Source organism: Elephas maximus, chromosome 11 (assembly GCF_024166365.1).
Source record: "Elephas maximus indicus isolate mEleMax1 chromosome 11, mEleMax1 primary haplotype, whole genome shotgun sequence".
NCBI classification, from domain to species: Eukaryota; Metazoa; Chordata; class Mammalia; order Proboscidea; family Elephantidae; genus Elephas; species Elephas maximus.
In genome coordinates this window covers 20,276,399-20,295,448 of record NC_064829.1, presented here as the reverse complement: position 1 = coordinate 20,295,448, position 19,050 = coordinate 20,276,399, and the positions used below count along the sequence as shown (strand labels likewise).

General features: G+C 41.4%; 1 protein-coding gene across 7 annotated transcripts in view; it reads left to right on the top strand.

Annotated features, from left to right (window-relative positions):
* LPIN2 (lipin 2) overlaps positions 1-19,050 on the top strand; it is a 108,134-nt gene that overhangs the window by 27,124 nt on the left and 61,960 nt on the right. The window contains exon 1 of one of the 7 annotated variants that reach the window (XM_049901058.1): positions 1,713-17,018. The exons of the other annotated variants lie outside the window; for them this stretch is intronic. Coding sequence (XP_049757015.1) covers positions 16,908-17,018 — 111 coding nt within the window. The 5' untranslated portion in view covers positions 1,713-16,907. Of the gene's footprint in view, positions 1-1,712; positions 17,019-19,050 lie in introns of those variants that run through there. 7 annotated transcript variants of the gene reach the window in all.

Below are 19,050 nucleotides of genomic sequence, written 5' to 3'. Positions count from 1 at the left end.
TTATTAGAGTACAGGTTTTCATGGTATTGTGTTATGATTCTTTTAATTTCAGTTGGGTCTGTTGTGATATCACTTATTTCATTTCTTATTTGGGTTATTTGCTTCCTCTCCTGCTTATCTTTTGTCAGTTCAGCCAGTGGTTTATTGATTTTAATTTTTTTCAAAGTACCAGCTTTTGGTTTTGTTAACTCTTTCAGTTGTTTTTCTGTTTTTCTATTTCATTTAATTCTCTTCTAGTTTTCATTATTTGCCTTCTTCTGGTGGCTGAGGGTTTCTTTTGTTGCCCTCCTTCTGTTTGTTCAGGTTGTAGAGATAAGTCTTTGATTTTGGCCCTTTCTTCTTTTTGGATGTGTGCGTCTATTGGTATAAATTGACCTCTGAGCACTGCTTTCGCTGTGTCCCAGAGGTTCTGATAGGAAGTGTTTTCAGTTTCACTGGATTCTATGGATTTTCTTTGTACCTTCCTTAATTTCTTCTATAACCCAGTTGTTTTTGAGCAAGGTGTTGTTGTTTCCAAGTGTTTGATTTCTTCCCTGCCTTTCCTGTTACTGATTTCTACTTTTATGGCCTTATGGTCAGAGAAGATGGTTTGTAATATTCTGATGTTTTGGATTCTGCTAAGGCTTGCTTTGTGACCTAATATGTGGTCTATTCTAGACAATGTCCTATGTGCACTAGAAAAGAAAGGATACTTGGCTGCTGCTGGGTGGAGTGTTCTGCATATGTCTGTGAGGTCAAGTTGGTTGATTGTGGCGTTTAGATCTTCCCTGTCTTTACTGAGCTTCTTTCTGGATGTTCTGCCCTTCACCAAAAGTGGTGTGTTGAAGTCTCCTACTGTAGTTGTGGAGCTGTCTATCTTGTTTTTCAATGCTGTTAGAGTTCGTTTTAAATGTATCTTGCAGCCCTGTCATTGGGTGCATAAATATTTAATATGGTAATATTCTCCTGGTATATTGTCCCTTTAGTCATTATATAGTGTCCCTCCTTGTCCTTTTTGGTGGATTTAACTTTAAAGTCTATTTTGTGAGAAATTAATACTGCCACTCCTCTTTTTTGATTATTGTTTGCTTGTTATATTTTTTTTCCATTTTTTGAGTTTTAGTTTGTGTCTTTAAGCCTAAGGTGTATCTCTTGTATGCAGCATATAGACAGATCATGTTTTTTTTATCCATTCTGCTACTCTCTGTCTCTATTGGTGCATTTAGTCCATTTACATTCAGTGTAATTTTGGATACATACGAGTTTAGTGGAAACCTGGTGGCATAGTGGTTAAGTGCTACGGCTACTAACCAAAGGGTCAGCAGTTCAAAACTGCCAGGCGCTCCTTGGAAACCGTATGGGGCAGTTCTGCTCTGTCCTGTAGGGTCGCTATGAGTCAGAATCGACTCGACGGCACTGGGTTTGTTTTTTTTTTTTTTAAATGAGTTTAGTGCTGTCATTTGGATGTCATTTTTGTGTGTTGTTGACAGTTTCTTTTTTCCACTTAATTTTTTTGTGCTGTGTAGTTTTTTTTATACATTATCTATTCCTCTTTTTCATTGCTGTTGATTCTGTTTTTGCTGAGTCTTTGTTTTTCTTGTATTATATTTTGATGCATAGGATTTTTAGTTTCCTTTTTTTTTTTTTGTGGTTACCTTAACATTTACCCCTATTTCTCTGAGTTTAAACCAAACTTTTATTTTTGTATGTCACCTTGACTTCTTCTCCATATGAAAGATCTATGACTACATTTTTTAGTCCCTCTTTATTGATCTAATGTTGTCATCTTTTACATTGACATCAGTGTTTGCCTGTTTTGAGATTTTTTTTTTAAATCTTGATTTGTTTTTGTGATTTCTCTATCTGGGTTGATACCTGGTTGCTCTGTTCTGTGTTTTAGTCTTGGGTTGATATCTGATGTTACTGATTGGCTAACCACAGAACTCCCTTTAGTATTTTTTGTAGTTTTGGTTTGGTTTTAGCAAATTCCTTAAACTTCTGTGTATCTGGAAATGTCCTGATTTCACCTTCATATTTGAGAGAGAGTTTTTCTGCATACATAATTCTTGGCTGGCAGTTTTTTTCCTTCAGTGCTTCTTTTGTTTTATATTCAGTCTCACTAATTCTGACTTCCATTTCCTCAGTTCTGCTCCTCTGCCTTTATATCGAGTTGTCTAATTCTGAAATTTTATTGTTAATCTTCTGAATTTCTGATTGCTGTCTCTCTATGGATTCTTGGAGCCTTTTAAATTTTTCATTATGCTCTTGAATAACCTTAATTTCTTCCACTGCTTTATCTGTGTGTTCCTTGGCATATTCTGCATTTTGCCTGATCTTTTGAAGAGTTCTGTAAATTAACTTTTTGTATTCTGCTCTGGTAACTCCAGAAATGCCTCTTCATCTGGATGATTCCTTGATAGTTTGTTTTGAGAGCTCATTGAAACAATTATGGTCTGCTTCTTTATGTGATTTGATACTGACCATTGTCTCCAAGCCATCTATAAGTAATTGTATTAACTTATTTTTGTTTGCTTGCTGTATCATAGCTTCTTGCTTTCTTTTGTTTTGATATGCCCAAATAGGCTGCTTGAGAGAGCTAGCTTGATTATTTGTACCTTTGAAGGTGTAAGGTCCCGTCACCAGATGGCTAGAGGTGTTATCAGGTATATGAGCCTTGGAGTCCATTCATTTTTCTTGTATGGATTCATCTCAGGTGTCCGGGTAGCTGGTCATCAAGTGTGTGGTACAGGCTCTGTCCTACAGTCTTAGAGGGGCAGAGGTGATTGGTTTAGGTACCAGCATCTGGTTGCAGCAGGGGGTCATACTCTGAACAAGGCAGGAGGTTGACAACCGTACCCTGAGGGTCTGTGAAGAAAGCACATCTCTGTTCCCTAGGTCGCACAGGTGGGTAGGTTCTGCTGCTGGACCATGGGCACCCAGTGCTTTTGGTTTTAAGGACTGGGAGGCACCACTTATCCTCGGACCCCTGTTTCGGGTGGCGTGGGTGGAGCCACCAATCCTCAGGCCCCTGATATAGGTAGGCAAGGACCCTGTTTTATTGCAGAGCGACGTCAAACACCAAAAAGTCGCCTCTCCACCGCACAGCTGAAACAGTTGAAGTCAGATCTCTAGTATGTACACTGTTGCAGTCTGCCAACAAGGGCCTAAGTTCCTGAAATGGGTCCACATGGGTCCATGAAAGGTATTCAATGTCCACGGACCATCTGTGCTTCGATAGGAGCCTCTTCTGTCCTGAGCTCCCCAGTTTAGGTGAACTGGCAGAGTATCTTTTCCCCCAGTTACTAATTTATTCCTTCTCCAAGGATTGGAGAATGGCTCAGGTCACGCAGCAGCGCCTATCTCAGGCCCAGGGAAATCAACAACCATGTAAGCCAGCTTGAGGGCTAGAGGTGCAGTAAGATAGACACAAGTACCTAGCTTTGGCCAAGAGCACTGTTCTCTGATTCCGGAGGTGTGAGTGGTCTGTGCTCTACTCTCCCCAGTGAGCTCACAACCCAAATTCCTCTAGCCCTGCCGCGGTTGCTCCAGAGGATTGTGCTTCAGGGGTTCTGGTTCCCACCAAGTCAGGTCCGGCAAAACACCTTGGTGCTTCTGAACCATTTCTCCCTCCCCCTGCCGCTCAGTCCGATTCCCTAACTTTGTCTTTGATGTTCACGGCTCCTAGCTTGTCATATATATAATCGTTTCACTTGTTTTTTTCAGGTCTTTGTTGTAAGAGCTATCACCAGAAGTATCTGACTACTCCGCCATCTTGGCCTCACCTCCCCACTTCCTTACTTTCAGGTTCTCCGTCCATTTTTTGTCTTCCAAAACCTTGATCGCTTTCTTTCCTTTGCTGTTTTCTCCCAACTATTCTCTGAAGTTACCCCTTTTGTATTTTTTTTTTTTTTACTGTTTAGTGAGCTTCAAGAGGGAGTGGAAATAAAGTGTGTGACATCCTCTGTTTAATAGGATGTCTAATCACAGTCATATTTTAAAAGATGGATTTCATTACATCTGTCCTCAGTGAAGATCAGAAAGCAACTCTCAGAAGGTAATTTCTAGATTATAACTGGAGGTTTTTGTTCAGCCTTATGTGACTGCTAAAATTTCTGCTGGTTTCCTGAATGTTTAACAACGTCATATATGAGTCATCTCATTTTCTACTCTTGCTTTGTTTCTAAAGTCGTTTGAAGGTTGGCAAAATACAGTGAAGGACAGCAGCAGTGTCTTGTGAGAAAGTAAATCCAAAGTGTTTGGACATAATCAGCTATGTGGACATAATCAGCCAGATTCTGATGTCTGTCCCCGTGTTAGTTATTTCTATACGTGTTACACATTCTGTTTCTTTTTCAGATGTGAGTGTACCTGGAGTTTTTATTCTGTCATATGCATCATCCTGGTTTTGGCTCCCCAGTCACTTTATCTAAAGTAGCCCCCCTCCTCTTCTGTCTTCCTCTACTATCTGACAGAATGACCCTGTTTCATTTCCTCTGTAGGGGTTACCACAGTCTGAGATCTTAGTAGTTGATTTGTTACCTGTCTGCCCCCTCCATTAGAATGTCAGCATGGAGGGCAGGTGCCTTGCCAGCATGATCCACAGCACTTAGAGCAGGGCCTTGCACATCCAAGGAGACACCATCGTTGAATGGATCAATGAGTGAAACAGGGTTTATTTCCCTCCGTCCCAAATGTTGCTTCACCAGCTTGCTGGTTCTTTTGGAAGTTCTGCCTCCTTGTTGAAGTAGGTGTGTGCAAGTCAGCTTGCAAAACTGCATTAAAAAATAGGCCTCAGCCCAAATCAGAAGTGACAGATGGTACTGTCATCAGCAGAGAGGGGAAAGAATAGTCCCCCTCCTAACATTTCTGAAAATTATACTGGGATCCCAATGCATACCGTGCAAACTAAAGCAGGGTGGGAAATTCCAGCTGTGTTTTATTTAGTTAGCTTTGTGGATGGCACTCACCCTTGTATGTCTACAGCTTCTCTTCCTGTTTCCCAGGGCCCTCTGCAGACACAGGATGCCAGGGTTGTGTAGGAATTCAGATCCCTGCTTCTCGGACTCATGATCTTCGTGTGCTGTTGAACTGCGGTGAATAGACCTAGGCAGTTCCAAAGAGAGTCAGAGGTGGAGAATTCACGCTTCCTGCTCTACCAGACTTCCCTTTGGGAAACTGGGGACCTGCATTCCTGAGCATTGAATGCAAGAGATTGGAGGTGTTTGAAAAACTGAGTGTGTGGAAACCCTGGTGGCATAGTGATTATGGCTGCTAGCCAAGAGTTCGGCAGTTTGAATCACTAGTTGTTCCTTGAAAACCCTATGGGGCACTTCCACTCTGTCCTATAGAGTCACTGTGGGTCAGGATCGACTTGACTGCAGCGGGTTTTGGGTTCGATGGTCCTAATAATCAGCAGCTCACAGTAGCAGCAGCAGTAATTGTGGAAGCTCCTCCGCTTCACCTGCAGGTGTCAGTGAAAGAAGACCATTGCATTTGTGAGGTTGGTGAGGCTGTTTATGCAGCAAAAACCACCTTTTAATTAGAACTGTGGCACACTGAAGGCCTGCTGGCCTTGACATTCTTATGTCCTGAAGGGGAGTGCTGTAGCTTTGACTTCACCTGTGTTCCTTTGACTTTCAGTTAGGTTTAGAAAAATACAAGCCTCCAAAAATGTAGTGTACATACACATGAAGCACTGGGTCTGGCATCTTTAGCAAAAGTTTACAATTAGCTTTGGAGTTGATAGCAGGTTTCGAATTCTTGGTCCTCATGGAAAGGTCTTTGTGATGCTTTCTGTGTGTGAGGGGTTGGAGAGAGTGGAGGGGGTGTTTGTAGTTCTGAGATATATGTGTATATACCCAACCCAAACCTACTGCTGTCGAGTCGATTCCAAACCGTAGCGAACCTATAGGACAGAGTAGAACTGCCCCCATAGAGTTTCCAAGGAGCGCCTCGTGGATTCGAACTGCCAACCTCTTGGTTAGCAGCCGTAGCACTTAACCACTGCGCCACCAGGGTTTCCGTGTGTGTGTGTGTACACCCATATAGTTGCTATTAGTTGGAATCGACTAGACAGTGGTGCCTTTTTTTAAAAATATATATGTATACACCCCCCCCCAAAAAAAAAACAAATACATTGCTGTCGAGTTGATTCTGACTCATAGCAACCCTATAGGACAGAGTAGAACTGCCCCATCGAGTTTCAAAGGAACACCTGGTGGATTTGAACTGCCGATCTTTTGGTTAGCAGCCGTAGCACTGAACTGCTACGCCACCATGGTTTCCGTATATATGCATGGTATTCTCTAGATAGATAGAGAAGGAGGCAAAAGGGAGGGGAGAGAGACAGACAGACAGAGACGCTGACTGTCTTGGGACATGAGCAACTAATCATTTCCTGTAACCTCACAGTACCGTGTGGAATAGGGCTGACGGATGATGATAATACAGATGCATTATTATATTAATAAGTCTAAAGTTTACCCATAAGATCCAGTTACCTAAGTTCTTCAGTTTTGCTCTCCTATGATTAATAAGGAAACTGCGGGAGAAGGATGTGGCAGTCTGCTTCTGTAAAGATTTACAGCCTTGGAAACCCTATGGGGCAGTTCTACTCTGTCCTACAGGGTGGCTATGAGTCAGAATCAACTGGACAGTAATGGGTTTGGTTTTGGTAATAAACTTGGTGCTCCTGTAAAAGTGTAATAAAACTGGAAGGAATATGACTATTTAAAAACACTTAGGAGCAATCCACACATTTCAGTGATGTTGTCATTCTGGAAAACATTTTACCCCCGCTTTTTAAAGTTGTTTTCAGATGCTTGAAATACATCCTTTTATGCTCAGTAGTGGCAGATCTTTACCCTGCAAGGTAGATAGGGTTTTTGGAAATAGCCAGAAGTCGCTCAGAGCAACATCTGGTGAGCCGTGCACCTCTGGCAGAGATGAGTCATAGCTACTTTTGGACTGTAAGAGGTGTATCATATAATGATACTGATTTTTGTCCTGCATAGCTCCTGCATTTAATTTAAAGGCAGTTCTTTCAGAAAGAAAGAGGAGCACTGATAACATGCTGGACAATGATATATTAATGGAATCAGTTTATTATAGCCTTCAGAGGTCATTGATTTGAAAGACAGCATTCGTAGTAAATAGAGCCAGGCAGAGTATAGATACTACCAAAACCTGGAGAAAGGGGCACACCCTGGGGAAGGGTATCTTATCTGCCTCATGGAGACCAATGCAGTTTGGGCTCAGCATTAGGGTGCATGCACGTCTGGGAGCAGCTGGGCCTGGTAGTTTTTACCTTAAGATCATTTCATACAACCCAAGGGTTCTTCGGACCCATTTTAGTCTTACTTTGGCTATTAACTGGGGCTGTGGTGTGAGTTAGACTCATACTATTTTGGACAGATAGGCTGAAGGGTTGACTTCAGTTGGGTGAGCCTCAGGGAATGGGGATATGGTTTGGGAAGCTAAACAAAGAGATAAAAAGAGCGGTTGATTGAAGTGGGAATTATATCCTAAGTCGTTAATTGACTTTCCTGTCTTCCTCACTGATAGTACCTTGATGGCAGGCATGCTGTTGTCATCATCTTCCTATACAGCTGGTGTGCATTCAGCAGCCATCTATTAGGCAACTACTGTGGGATAGGTCTTGGAGCTATTCATTATTTTTTTTAATGAAAAGAGGGAAGAGAACTAAATATTTATTCAGCAGTTAGTGGTTTCTAGGTGTTACCTCTTTGAATCCTGCATGATAGGTATTATGCATGATAGGTATTACGACCCCCGCTCTGTGGAAGAGGAAACAGAACCTGAGAAAGGCTAAGTGTTCCAAGGTGTATTGTAAACCGGTAGAGCTATAATTTAAAACTAGTTCTATCTAAATTCAGAGCTCATGCTATGTGTCTGGCTAGTCTACTCTTAACATTTGTGGGGGCCCAGAACGCACGTATAAATGGGAGGCCACGTACCATCTGCCTAAACCTGTGGATCTCAACTGGAGGTGATTTTACTCCCAGGAAACATTGAGCTGGGGCCGGAGTTGATTTTGGTTGTCAGGAGGAGGAAGAGTGTTATCGGCATCTAGTAGTTGGCGACCAGGGGTACTGCTAAACATCCTACAATGCACAGGACAGCCCACCCCACTCTCTGCCCCCAAAAGGAATTTGCTACGTCGTTAGGTGCTATGTAGTTACCTCCAACTCATCGTGACCTTATGTATAACAGAACGAAATGTTGCCCAGTCCTGCACCATCTTCATGATCATTGATATGTTTGAGTTCATTGTTTCGACTGTTGTATGTCAATCTAACAAAGAATTACCTGACGCAAAATGTCATTCATGCCGAGGCTGAGAAAGTCTGTCTAAACTATTAAAAGCTGTAAAGCACGTTACCCCAGGGCCTGGCTTCCAATCCTACTCTCTCCTTTCTGGGACTGGCCTGTCTTTTGAGTCCCAGGGCTAGCACAGATCTGCTGGGGTGACAGGGTGCTGGTCTGGGGCAGTTTAACTTGTCCTTCCCTCCTGTTCCTGTAGGGAAGTTAAATACTTCCCAGTAAACTTAGGTGAGTGAAAAGAAGAAAAACAAAGGCTGTCTTTGTTTCGGGTTTGTGACGTGCAGGGCCTGAGGTAGGGCTCCTGTTGCCTAGAGCTAAAGGCTGTACTTGCGCTAGTGTTTGTTCAGTGAACACCATCTGTCTTGAAGGAATCCTTTACTGTTTTCACTTTAAGGGCTGTTACAGAGATAGCGCAGGACCGGGCAACGTTTTGTTCGGTTATGGATAAGATTGCAGCGAGTTTCTGAGCCGATTAGTTGGCAGCTAACAGCATTATATGGTGTAAGGCTAGAATGATCATGTTTCAACTACTTTGGGAAGTCTTTGGATTTTTCAGTACTGGCGTGTTCTCATCTTTCAAATAAACAGTTTAGATGATAATCAGGCATTCTTTACTTGGGGTCCACATGCCAGCCTTAGAGGGTTTCTGCAGATCCTCCAACCTGCAAAATTGGTTGTGTGGGCGTACACAGACGCAGGTGGCATGTGCATTTTCTGGGAAGAGGCTGTATGCCAGAGCTTAATTGGATTTTCAAAAATGAGAGTGATACAGCTACAGTTGGGCTATGTATCTCTTAAGGTTGCTTCTAGATCTGCTCAGAGGCTTAATTTCAGAATTTGGTTGAGTTGAGACCAGAAGTGGATTTGTCTTAGCCAAATGTAATTGTTTTGACTCAAAGAGGAAGCCCTCTCTGCTCTACTTACACGTTGCATACGTCCTGCATCGTAAAAAGAATTTGCACAAAATTTGTTGAAGGGTCATTGCTATAAGATCACCGTGCTCATGGGGAAAACTAGGTTCCAGGAAGTAATTGTTTCCTTTTTTAACAGAGTTGAATGCTCAGAAAACTTCAGCTTTGGCAATGTCATATTATTTTTACCTAGAAGAGAACATAGAATTATGTAGAAATTCTGATCTCTTCATTTGTTAGATTAGGAAATTGAGGCCTGGTAATACTCAGTGACTTCCTCAAATGACCTTCCAAGTTTGTAACAGTGTAGGAATAGAAGATGGTGATATTTAAAGCAAAGAATGAATAGAGTTTCATTTCTAGCTTTGGACCATATTGCTTCAGGTTTCAATTGAGGTTTCATTGCGTAATATTTGACACTTTTTAAATACCCAGCACATTAAATGTGAGTTCCAACTTAAGTAATCGGTCCCAGAAGACACCATGGAAAGCGTCCTGGGCGTTGAAGCCAGATAGACTAGGTGCGAGTTCCTGGCTCCAGCCCTTCTAAAAGCTAGCTGGGGACCTTGGAAATAACACATAAGCTCTCTGAGCCTGTTATTTCTTGGTCTGTAAAAATACAGGGATAATACAAACATGTCTTTGAAGAAAGTTTTGTAGATCAGAGCTAATATATACAGAACACTAACTCGAGAGTGTGACTCAGAGTAGCTACTGGATGAATAACGCCAGGCTGTGCTAGTGTGGTGTTTTCTTGTCTGGTATAAATTAGAAATACTTACATAGATGTGGTTTACCATACAGTTTCTCATGAACTTTTACCTTGAATTACCTTTGTTTTACTTACTCCTTTTCACATTCAGAAGTTTTATAATGAGAATATATTAAAAACTTAAGTAAACTTAATTTGCTGCAAAGGATAATGATTTTTATACGAACTGAATATCCTGTTCCTCAGAGACCTTTTTATAAAGTTTGTTGAGCCTGGAAAAAAAGTAAATGGTAATAAAATGTCACTTGGGAAAGATTTGTTCTATGTTCGAGTGGTGCTGTGTCTTTAGAAGAAGGAAACAGTTCTAACGTTGCTGCTTTCAGATGTTCCTTTGCTTCTTTGGAGTCCTGTGTGGGCCCTGACATCGCAAGGCCAAATTTCAGACATGACAGGCATCTAACCTCGAAGAGTAGCAAAGCTGACTTAACTTGACTTTTTTCCTTACTACTAAGTGAATTACTTGAGGTTTTCCCCTCAAGGGAGAACGCAGCTCCCTCCACTAGGATGGAATGGCATTTGTGTGTGTGTGTGCATGTGTGTGTGTGATATAATAAGGTATGTGTAAGTCTCAGTACCAAAACCAAACCACACCTGTTGCCATCAAGTCAATTCCAACTCATCACAACCCTATAGGACAGAGTACAACTGCCCCAAACGGTTTCCAAGTAGTGGCTGGTGATAATATAATTTTTCTCTTTCTCTTACACATTTTAGGGAAACTTTAAGGAAGCAGACTTGACTTCTAAAAGGAAGTAATCTAAGAATTCTGATTATTTTTGTTTTAATTTAAATTTTGCCAGTTAAATAAAATCCTTACAGGGTAACAGACTTAATTGTAACATTAAAATTTTCTAAACTTTGTGAAAGTAAGTTCCTTAAATTACTGTTTTCATAGCAAAGTAATTTAGCCATTTTTGCTGCTCTTTATTTCCTGACGAACACTGGAGTAGGAACCTGCAACCAGGAATAGGAAACAGTGTGCATTCTGAGGGCCGGGGTGGCAGGGTGGTGGGGATGCATTCAGGGTTTGAGAAGCATGGAGATCTGAAAAGTAACAGGAACTGGGAAAGTGAGCTAACCACAGAAACAAAAGCAGGGTTACCAGGTGCCTTTGAGGGACCTTTTATGATAGCAGTTCACTAATAGAGATGAAGAAGGGGGCAGAAAGGACAGTACCAGTTAATTAAAAATGTTCTAAAATGAAAGTGCTGCAAATCATTGTTTGAAAGGTGAAACCACAGTAACAAACTAATGACCGTCATCACCAGTTTTTCAAGTGGTCCAGAAAATCTTTACTTAGAAATATGTGGAGACACACTGTGGAAGGAAATTCCTAAGAGCTGAGGAATGTGAGAGCTAGCAGCTCAAGTCCCTATGTGATGCTGACCTCGTGATTTGTGATACTTGTCACTGTTCCTGTCTTTGCATTGTGTTAATGTTACAATCCACTCTTGATTACCTTTATTTGTTCTTCATTGTCGTTATCTTTGGCAGGTTTTAAACCATCATGCCTTAATGGCTTGCTGGAGCTTGTCTGACTTTGGAGTCGAGGAGCCCAGCACTGCTTTCTGAGTTCCTGCATTGGGCTCCCCTCAGTGTACTGTGCACTGGTATGCCCCTCTTAGTTGTGAATTTAGAGTAAACAGTTTTTTTCTGAAAAGAATTGAACATCACAATTTTAAAATTATTAGCTATTTTAAAGCTTGACAGTAGTAGTTGCATTTCAACAGGTGTGTGAGTGAAATGGCATGACATACAGAAAATTGCTTATATACTTAGGGTGTCACCCTTGAGTGTCACCCTAGGGTGCAGGGATATTGCAAACTCCTATTCAGAGACTGAAAGGAGAGAAGGAAAAGATACACTTTTAAACAGTTATGTGATTAAGACACCCCATCTAGTACCTCTGTGAGGCAGGAAAGCCCCGGAGCCCTGCTTGGCTCTAACAGGGGGTGCCGCCCACCCCCTTGCCAGAGGTAGTAGGGCAGAGGGCCTCCCACTTGTTTTGGCTTCATTTTGTTGGAAATGTCCAGCATTTGTGTCACAAGTCAGGCAGATTCCTCTGGTCCTTGATTGGGCTGTTTAGCTTCGCTCGCTTAATTCATCCAACAGATAGACTTGACTGCTGTAGCTGGGCCACTAGGTATTGTCTCTGGTTTCAGAATACGGTGGGTGAAAACTTGATGTAGAACCACAGTGCTGGAAGATTTAGGCCTCAGATGTTGTGTAGCCCCAAGCTTCTTAAACTGGGATGTGCACACTGAGGATATCCTAGACCATAAGGTAAATGTGATACATTAACCCTTGAACTTGGTAGAAGAAAATTTTGGCCAGTTGGTATTTTTTTTCACGTTAAGAAATGGAGTAGAATAAAAAATGTGTTGAATTTTAAAGGTACAAGGTAAAAAAAAAAAATACTGGAATGTGCAGTAAGGAGAGAACAGACAATGTACTCCCTCATAAGATGTTTTTCAGAAGGACAAGCCCGATCTGGTCCCTGGAGCATAATCTGGTCCTTGGAGCATGTGCAGACATCCGCAAGGTGACGGACCGATGACTTCTGCCTGATGCAACTAGCTGCCACAGGAATCGAACCCGTGCCGCATGGGACTGCACAGGCGCAACATCCCATATTAAGTCCTGCCCCCCAGTCCCAGGAGTCTTTATAGTGGGTTCCATCTTAGATTCCAGATGCGTGTGCAACCCAATTTAGTATGCACCGCCATTCTGAAAAGTACTCGCCCCTTGAAAGAAATCTACTAAATATTCATTACTCCATTATCCTCACCAAACCGGTATAAATCGAGATAAGCCTCAGAAAAACCTTTGTTGGGGGGGCAGAGGCTAAGGTTGCTTGGTCCCTCTCTGTTCCCTGCTCAAGAGCATTCACTTTCTTCCTGCTGCTAATAAACCTTTGTTCGTGTGGAACCTCTGAACGTCTGCCAGTCATTCTTGGTCAGTAGAAGGCAAGAACCTAGGCAGGGCTTAGGGAAGCCTTGCCCTGCAACACTTTGTGTTTTTTCTCCTTTGCTCCTAGCTCAGATGAAATAGCCAGTAGCTGCCCTGTGTTGGGATGGTGTGAGGATGTTGTGAAACACTGGGATTTGAATAAACTATATAGCCATTATCCAATTAGCACTTAAACTATGAAAGTTTGAGAAACCTCACAGTGATAGCAAGAGGAACATTGTCTTGGTTGTAAAGAAAAAATGTCAGTCCTTTTTGGGTTGTTTTTATAAGCTATAATGTCAGATATGGGAAGAAACTTCTTACGCATTAATGTAGATGATTAGAGAGCAGTCTGGCTCAAAATTAAAAGGGAATCTGTTTCCTGTGGGCCGTGGCCCTTTGGAGTAAGTATAGGACCCTTTGTTATGAATGGCCTTCACAATGCAGAAATGCAGTTGAATTAATTCCTTCATTGTAGAATAATTGTGGTGGAGATTATGAAATTCTTTGTAATTGAGGTTTTTTTTTAACTTTTCATCGAGATATTTTTACTAATCAAAACTTTTACAGCTTCATTGGTAATATGTTGCTGTTTCATAGTATGGCCACTGGGGGGTAGATTATTTTCATATTTTGTGGTAAAATTAGTATTTAGCTTGTGGAATCAGGCTGCTAACCAAAAGGCTGGGCAGTTCAAATCCAGCTGCTGCTTGGGAACCCTATGGGGCAATTCTGCCCTGTCCTGTAGGGTCTCTATAAGTTGGAATTGATGGCAGTGGGTGTTACTGAACCCATTTAGCACAACTTCAGATGTGTCACACACATCATTACACCTTTTTGAAAAGGCTTTTTACACCTAGTATCATGTATTTGCGGGATTGTTGTTAGTTGCTGTCGAGTAGATTCTGACTCACGGGGACCCCATGTGTGCAGAGTAGAACTGCTCCATAGGGTTTTCGAGACTGTGACCTTTCAGAAGCAGATCGCCAGGACTGTCTTGCAAGGAGCCTCTGGGTGGGTTTGAACCGCCAACCTTTTGGCTTAGTAGTCTAACGGTTAACCATTTGTACCACCCAGGGAGGACTTAGGGGATTGGTAGTGTGGGAAAAAAAATAAATAAAGAAGGTGTATATTTTACTTAGCATCACTATCAACTGTGGATGGAATGTGGACAAGATTCCGACTTTGTAGACTTTTTAGCTTTATTTCCCTAAGCTAGATTTCTTGGAAGATTTAAGTCTTGGAAAAAAAGACTTCCAACTTCCACCCATCTTTTTTTTAAAAATCATTAAGGACAATATGCGAAAGTGAAAAGTAGTTTTTCTCACCATTCAGCCATTTATTCTTACTATAGCCTTTAGAGAAAAAGTTTGGCAATAAAGTAGAATTTTTCTTGGAAAACTTACATAGATGATTAAGAATCGCTGGTTGTGATTTTAAGTTTTATTGACCAAGACAGAACCCCCCCCCCCCCGAACACCAGGTGCCAGCCTCAGGGTCAGGGTAGTCCATAGGTCACTCCAGGAGGAAGCTGTAGGGATATGCCCAGTGGTGAGATAGATGTTTCAAAGATGAGCTCACTCTGTCTGGGTCCATGGTGAGTGTGCCCTTGCAACCAGGACATTCTGTGAGTCATACCTCAAAACAGTGAAACAATACCAAGACTTATCAGGAAACCAAAAGAGCTGGCACGGGGCTGCTGTTACATAAGAGGTGTTAGTGGAGAACATTGCCAGAGCAGAGTTCGTGGCTGCTGATCTCTGCCCTCCTCTGTCTCCACCACTCCTGTCCTCCCACGCCTCGTCAGCCTCCAACCCTCCGTCCCCTACTACCTTCTCTTTTGGTGTCAACATGAGCACCAGGTTGGCACCATGAGAAAAACAATGAAGCAGAAATTGGGAGACCTGTTGTTCCAGCACCTCTGCTGACGAAGTGGGTGACCTTGGGTTAATTGCCTGACCTCTTTCTGTGCTTCAGTTTCTCATGTTTAAAATGGATGAGACTTTTGTCCTTTATCTTCCTCCCTTCCATCTGCCCTCTTACTGACAGCTTTTTCCCTTCTGTCATTCCACCTGCGTATTTTCTCATCTTCTATATTTTGTTTCCTCTACCCCATAACCTTTTTTCCTCTTTGTCATCTTTTTATGTAGTTTCTCTTTAATCTCTCTTTCTTGTCCTCTCCTGCTTGCCTCACCTCTCTTTTCTCCTTCCTTTTTTTCATCACTATCGGCACACCAATATAGGTTTGTATTTCTGCCATCTAATATCAGGGATTCAGGACTGCAGCAGAGCATGGAGGAAGATTTAAATTCTTATACATTGTGTAAGACTTTGACCAAGAAAATCACTTCTCTTTTGAAAGCGGGAATTTGTGACCACGGTGGATATTGCGTTAGATTGCAAGGTCCTTGCGGGCACTTCAGTACACTTCAAGCTTACATTAGTACCCCGTGGGTTAGACAGCAAGCGGTGAAACGCTGAATGCAAGATAATTTTTCCCGTTTCTAATTTTGGTGAAATCTGCTTTTAATTTTGACCTTTTGCATTTTTATTATATGGGCCTTAGTGGTGTATTGCTGTTAAACATTATCAGACCTCCCTTATACCGTCAGGCATTTGGGAATTTTGTATTTTTGTGATGTTTAAAAAACAAAAACCAAACCCGTTGCCATCAAGTTGATTCCAACTCACAGAGACTCTGTGGTGTGACGGTCATTAAAGGTGTGAGATCAGCTAGTACGTTGCTGATGTATTGACTAAATAGTGTTATGTAAATGATGAAAAATTCTGATGTCTTCAGTTCTTCTTTAGGTAGAAGTAAGACCGGCTGAATGTCCTTTTTTCTCCCTCGTTTTCAATATCGTCTGTGGGGCCCTAGAGAAGTGCTGCCCAGTAGAAATATAATGTGTCCCACATACATAAGTCTAAGTTTTCTGGTAGTCCGTATTAAAAAGGTGAAAACAAACAGGCCAAATCTTAATAACGTATTTTATTTAATTCAGTACATCTAAAATATTTCAACATGTAATCTATGTAAAAAATTATAAATTATTTAACATTCTTATTTTATTCTGCATTCAAAATTAGCACATCTCAGTTCATACCAGCCACTTTCCAAATGCTCTGCTGCATGTGGCTGAGGGCTGTTGGTGTTGAACAGCGCGCAGTCTTAGACACTGGCTTGGGGATCTTTTATATTTTGTCCATTGAGAGTTAAATATTCTAGGTTTTTGAAAGAGAAATGAAGTTATTATTTGTTGACCTGCCGAGAACTGGCAAGGAGATACCAAGAATGTTTGAATTTTGTGATGTTATATTGTCATTCTCTTGAAGTCAAATACGTTTATTGTTTACAGTGCTGGCCTGGACAGGATATCTCCCGTCCAGAATTGTGCAAGTGTATTTGGGTTACAATGATATGACAAAGTAAAAATTGTAACGATTGGGCTGGCTTCTGTAAAGCAACCTGTAACCTGGCTGTCTCTGGGAAGTCATCCATTGATGCTCAGAAAAAAGAACATGTAAACTATTTCCTGTAATTTATATGTGATTACTTTCTCACATGTATGGTGTTTTCGTTTCTGAAGAATAAGATGCGCTTGGTGTAGAGAATCATTAACCCAATCCCTGCCCCAAGTGAGGGACGCTGCAGGGGCCGTCATGTGATTGGGAGGCCTCAGCACCTATCGGTGCACACACGCGGCCAGCTGGCCCTGTGCCCGCTTATCTCCTTCAGAGGGAAGGGGTTAGAGCCCTCTGAGCAAATCTTATTGGTAAAGTCATGTACGTATTGCTTTTTTTAAGAGCCATTTCCTTTCGGTTTTAACCATATCACTGTGACTGCAAAGAGTTTGCACCAGTTTGTCAGCAGAGCAGCTTTCAGCTCTGATGGTTTACAAGTGTGCCTTCATCTACGGAGAAAGGCACGCTTGAGAGGCTAGTTCAATTTTAAGATGTTTTACTTAGAAGATGATAGCGCAGATGAGGAGGAGGAGGAGGTACATGAAGGCTCATTAAGTACAACTCAAGGTGTTTATCATGGAAAGGCCCCTTCTAATATCCTGGTGAGTTACAGCCACAAATGTTCCCTTTCTTTGCTCACTTACTCCATCTAGATAGAGCTGAGAGAAGATGATGAGAGGATACCAGAAGGAAGTGGCTAATGCCTTTTCTCTGGAGAATGGAAAGTCAGGGTGAATTTTACAAACTTTAAAATGTTATGCTGAACAGGTATCTTTGGCTGCCTGTCCTCTATAATTCTTTTTGTACACTATTTTCCTATCTTTTTCTGTTTGTTGTTGTTTAACTAAGAGCTTTCTGCCGGTCGGGCGGGGGCGTGGAGGAGTTGCTGCTTTAAAGTGAGAATATTTTTTCAAGTTAAATTTGAAACTAAATGCATTTGGTTTTACATTCTCTTTGCATGTAAGTGTGGTAGTTTAAGAGTTACTAAAAACATGCGTTTTTTATTTTATATTTTTTATTTTCCTAGCCCATTTTTTTTTTAATGTGATATAGTGAGAGTACAGACAACAACAACAAAAGCTTGAAATATGTAGGGCGCAAATGAAGATTGTCTGATTTTTTAATGTAGAGTTTTCTATCGTGTTACAAGACATAAGATAGAACAAGTTAGTGTAAGTTCCAAAAGTCTGCATTAAAGACACAGAATCAGGTACTTTGGGACGACGTAATGTCCAGTCCACCTGGGCAGTCCTTTCCTTTTTTTTTTTTTTTTAAATAGTCCAAAGTAAATGCTTAAAGTTGTTTTTTTTTTTTAATAGTTTGTTTTTATGAAAACAAGCATAAAATCAACAAGACAATAAAATGAAATACTTCCTAAAATCTGTGGTTCATAATCAAGTTGATTTTAGTTTCAAAGTTACTATAAAATTTTCATTGTTACCTTTAGAATGTTTTCACATTCTCTGTGCTTTTTGTCTTTGGACCTGGCAGTAAAGGTGTACTTGGAGTTCTCAGGAACTGATGAAACTGGACAGTGTTTGAATGAGTGGCGGTCAGGTGCAACAAAAAGAGGCAATTCGCTTTTGTAGTCTTCATTTTAATATTAAAGAGTGTGCACATAGGGCTCATACGCATTTGTTATAAAGGCCAGAAGGGAAAATAGTGAGCTTGGTGGAATCTTTACGACGTACTTTTAAAATCTGTTCAGTAAGTAGCTAACACACAATCTACCCTCCATGGGAAGTTCTTATGCTTCTGGCTCCTGGTGTTTTCCAGAGGGAGGTCAACTGGTTTTTGATAAGTCTGCATTTTATTAACTGCTCTCTTTATGCTAATGTTAGAACATTGACGTCCCATGAGTCACCGCACACCTTAATGAGAAATGTGAATTTTCTGAATAGAGTTTGGGATTCTGGGTTCGATATCTGCTTAAATAAGTTCTAATGACTAGATAAGTTAGACCTTATAACCTGGGTGTGTGTTTAGTGAGGGGGGAAGGAAAATCCTGGTTTTCAGGGTCCGGGCCTTCATCAGTCTGTTCTGGACACACCTCTTGTTGAAGGGGAAAGTTTCCATCTTGAAGGGCTCTTGCCCCCAGGTTTTATGTGTTTGGAATGTAAATGCATAAAAGTCTCATGATTAAAAACCACAGGAAGATTTCTGTGCTTCATTAGAAATTGGGAATTTTTAAAATCTATTTTTCCTAAATGAGTAAAGTAATTCCTTGTTTGGTAGGGAAAAGACCTAATTATTTCATATTCAGATACCCCAAAGTTCCCAAACAATCTACTTTTCCTGTTTTCCCCCACTTATTTTGAATTACATTGCTTCTGTGTTTTAAATTAGCATAGACTGTACTATAGGAGGAAACCCCGGGTGGTATAGTGGTTAAGAGCTATGGCTGCTATACAAAAGGTTGGCAGTTCACATCTACCAGGTGCTCCTTGAAAACCGTACAGGGGCAGTTCTGCCCTGCCTCTAGGGTCACTATGAGTCAGAATCGACTCCACGGCAGTGGGTTTGGTTTGGTTTGGGTACTATAGGAGTTCTTAGCCAAACTCATAGCCCAAGGAAATGCTTATAGAAATGGAGTTCTTCTGCGATTTAGAGCTGGAAGGGGCTCTGGAGGTCATC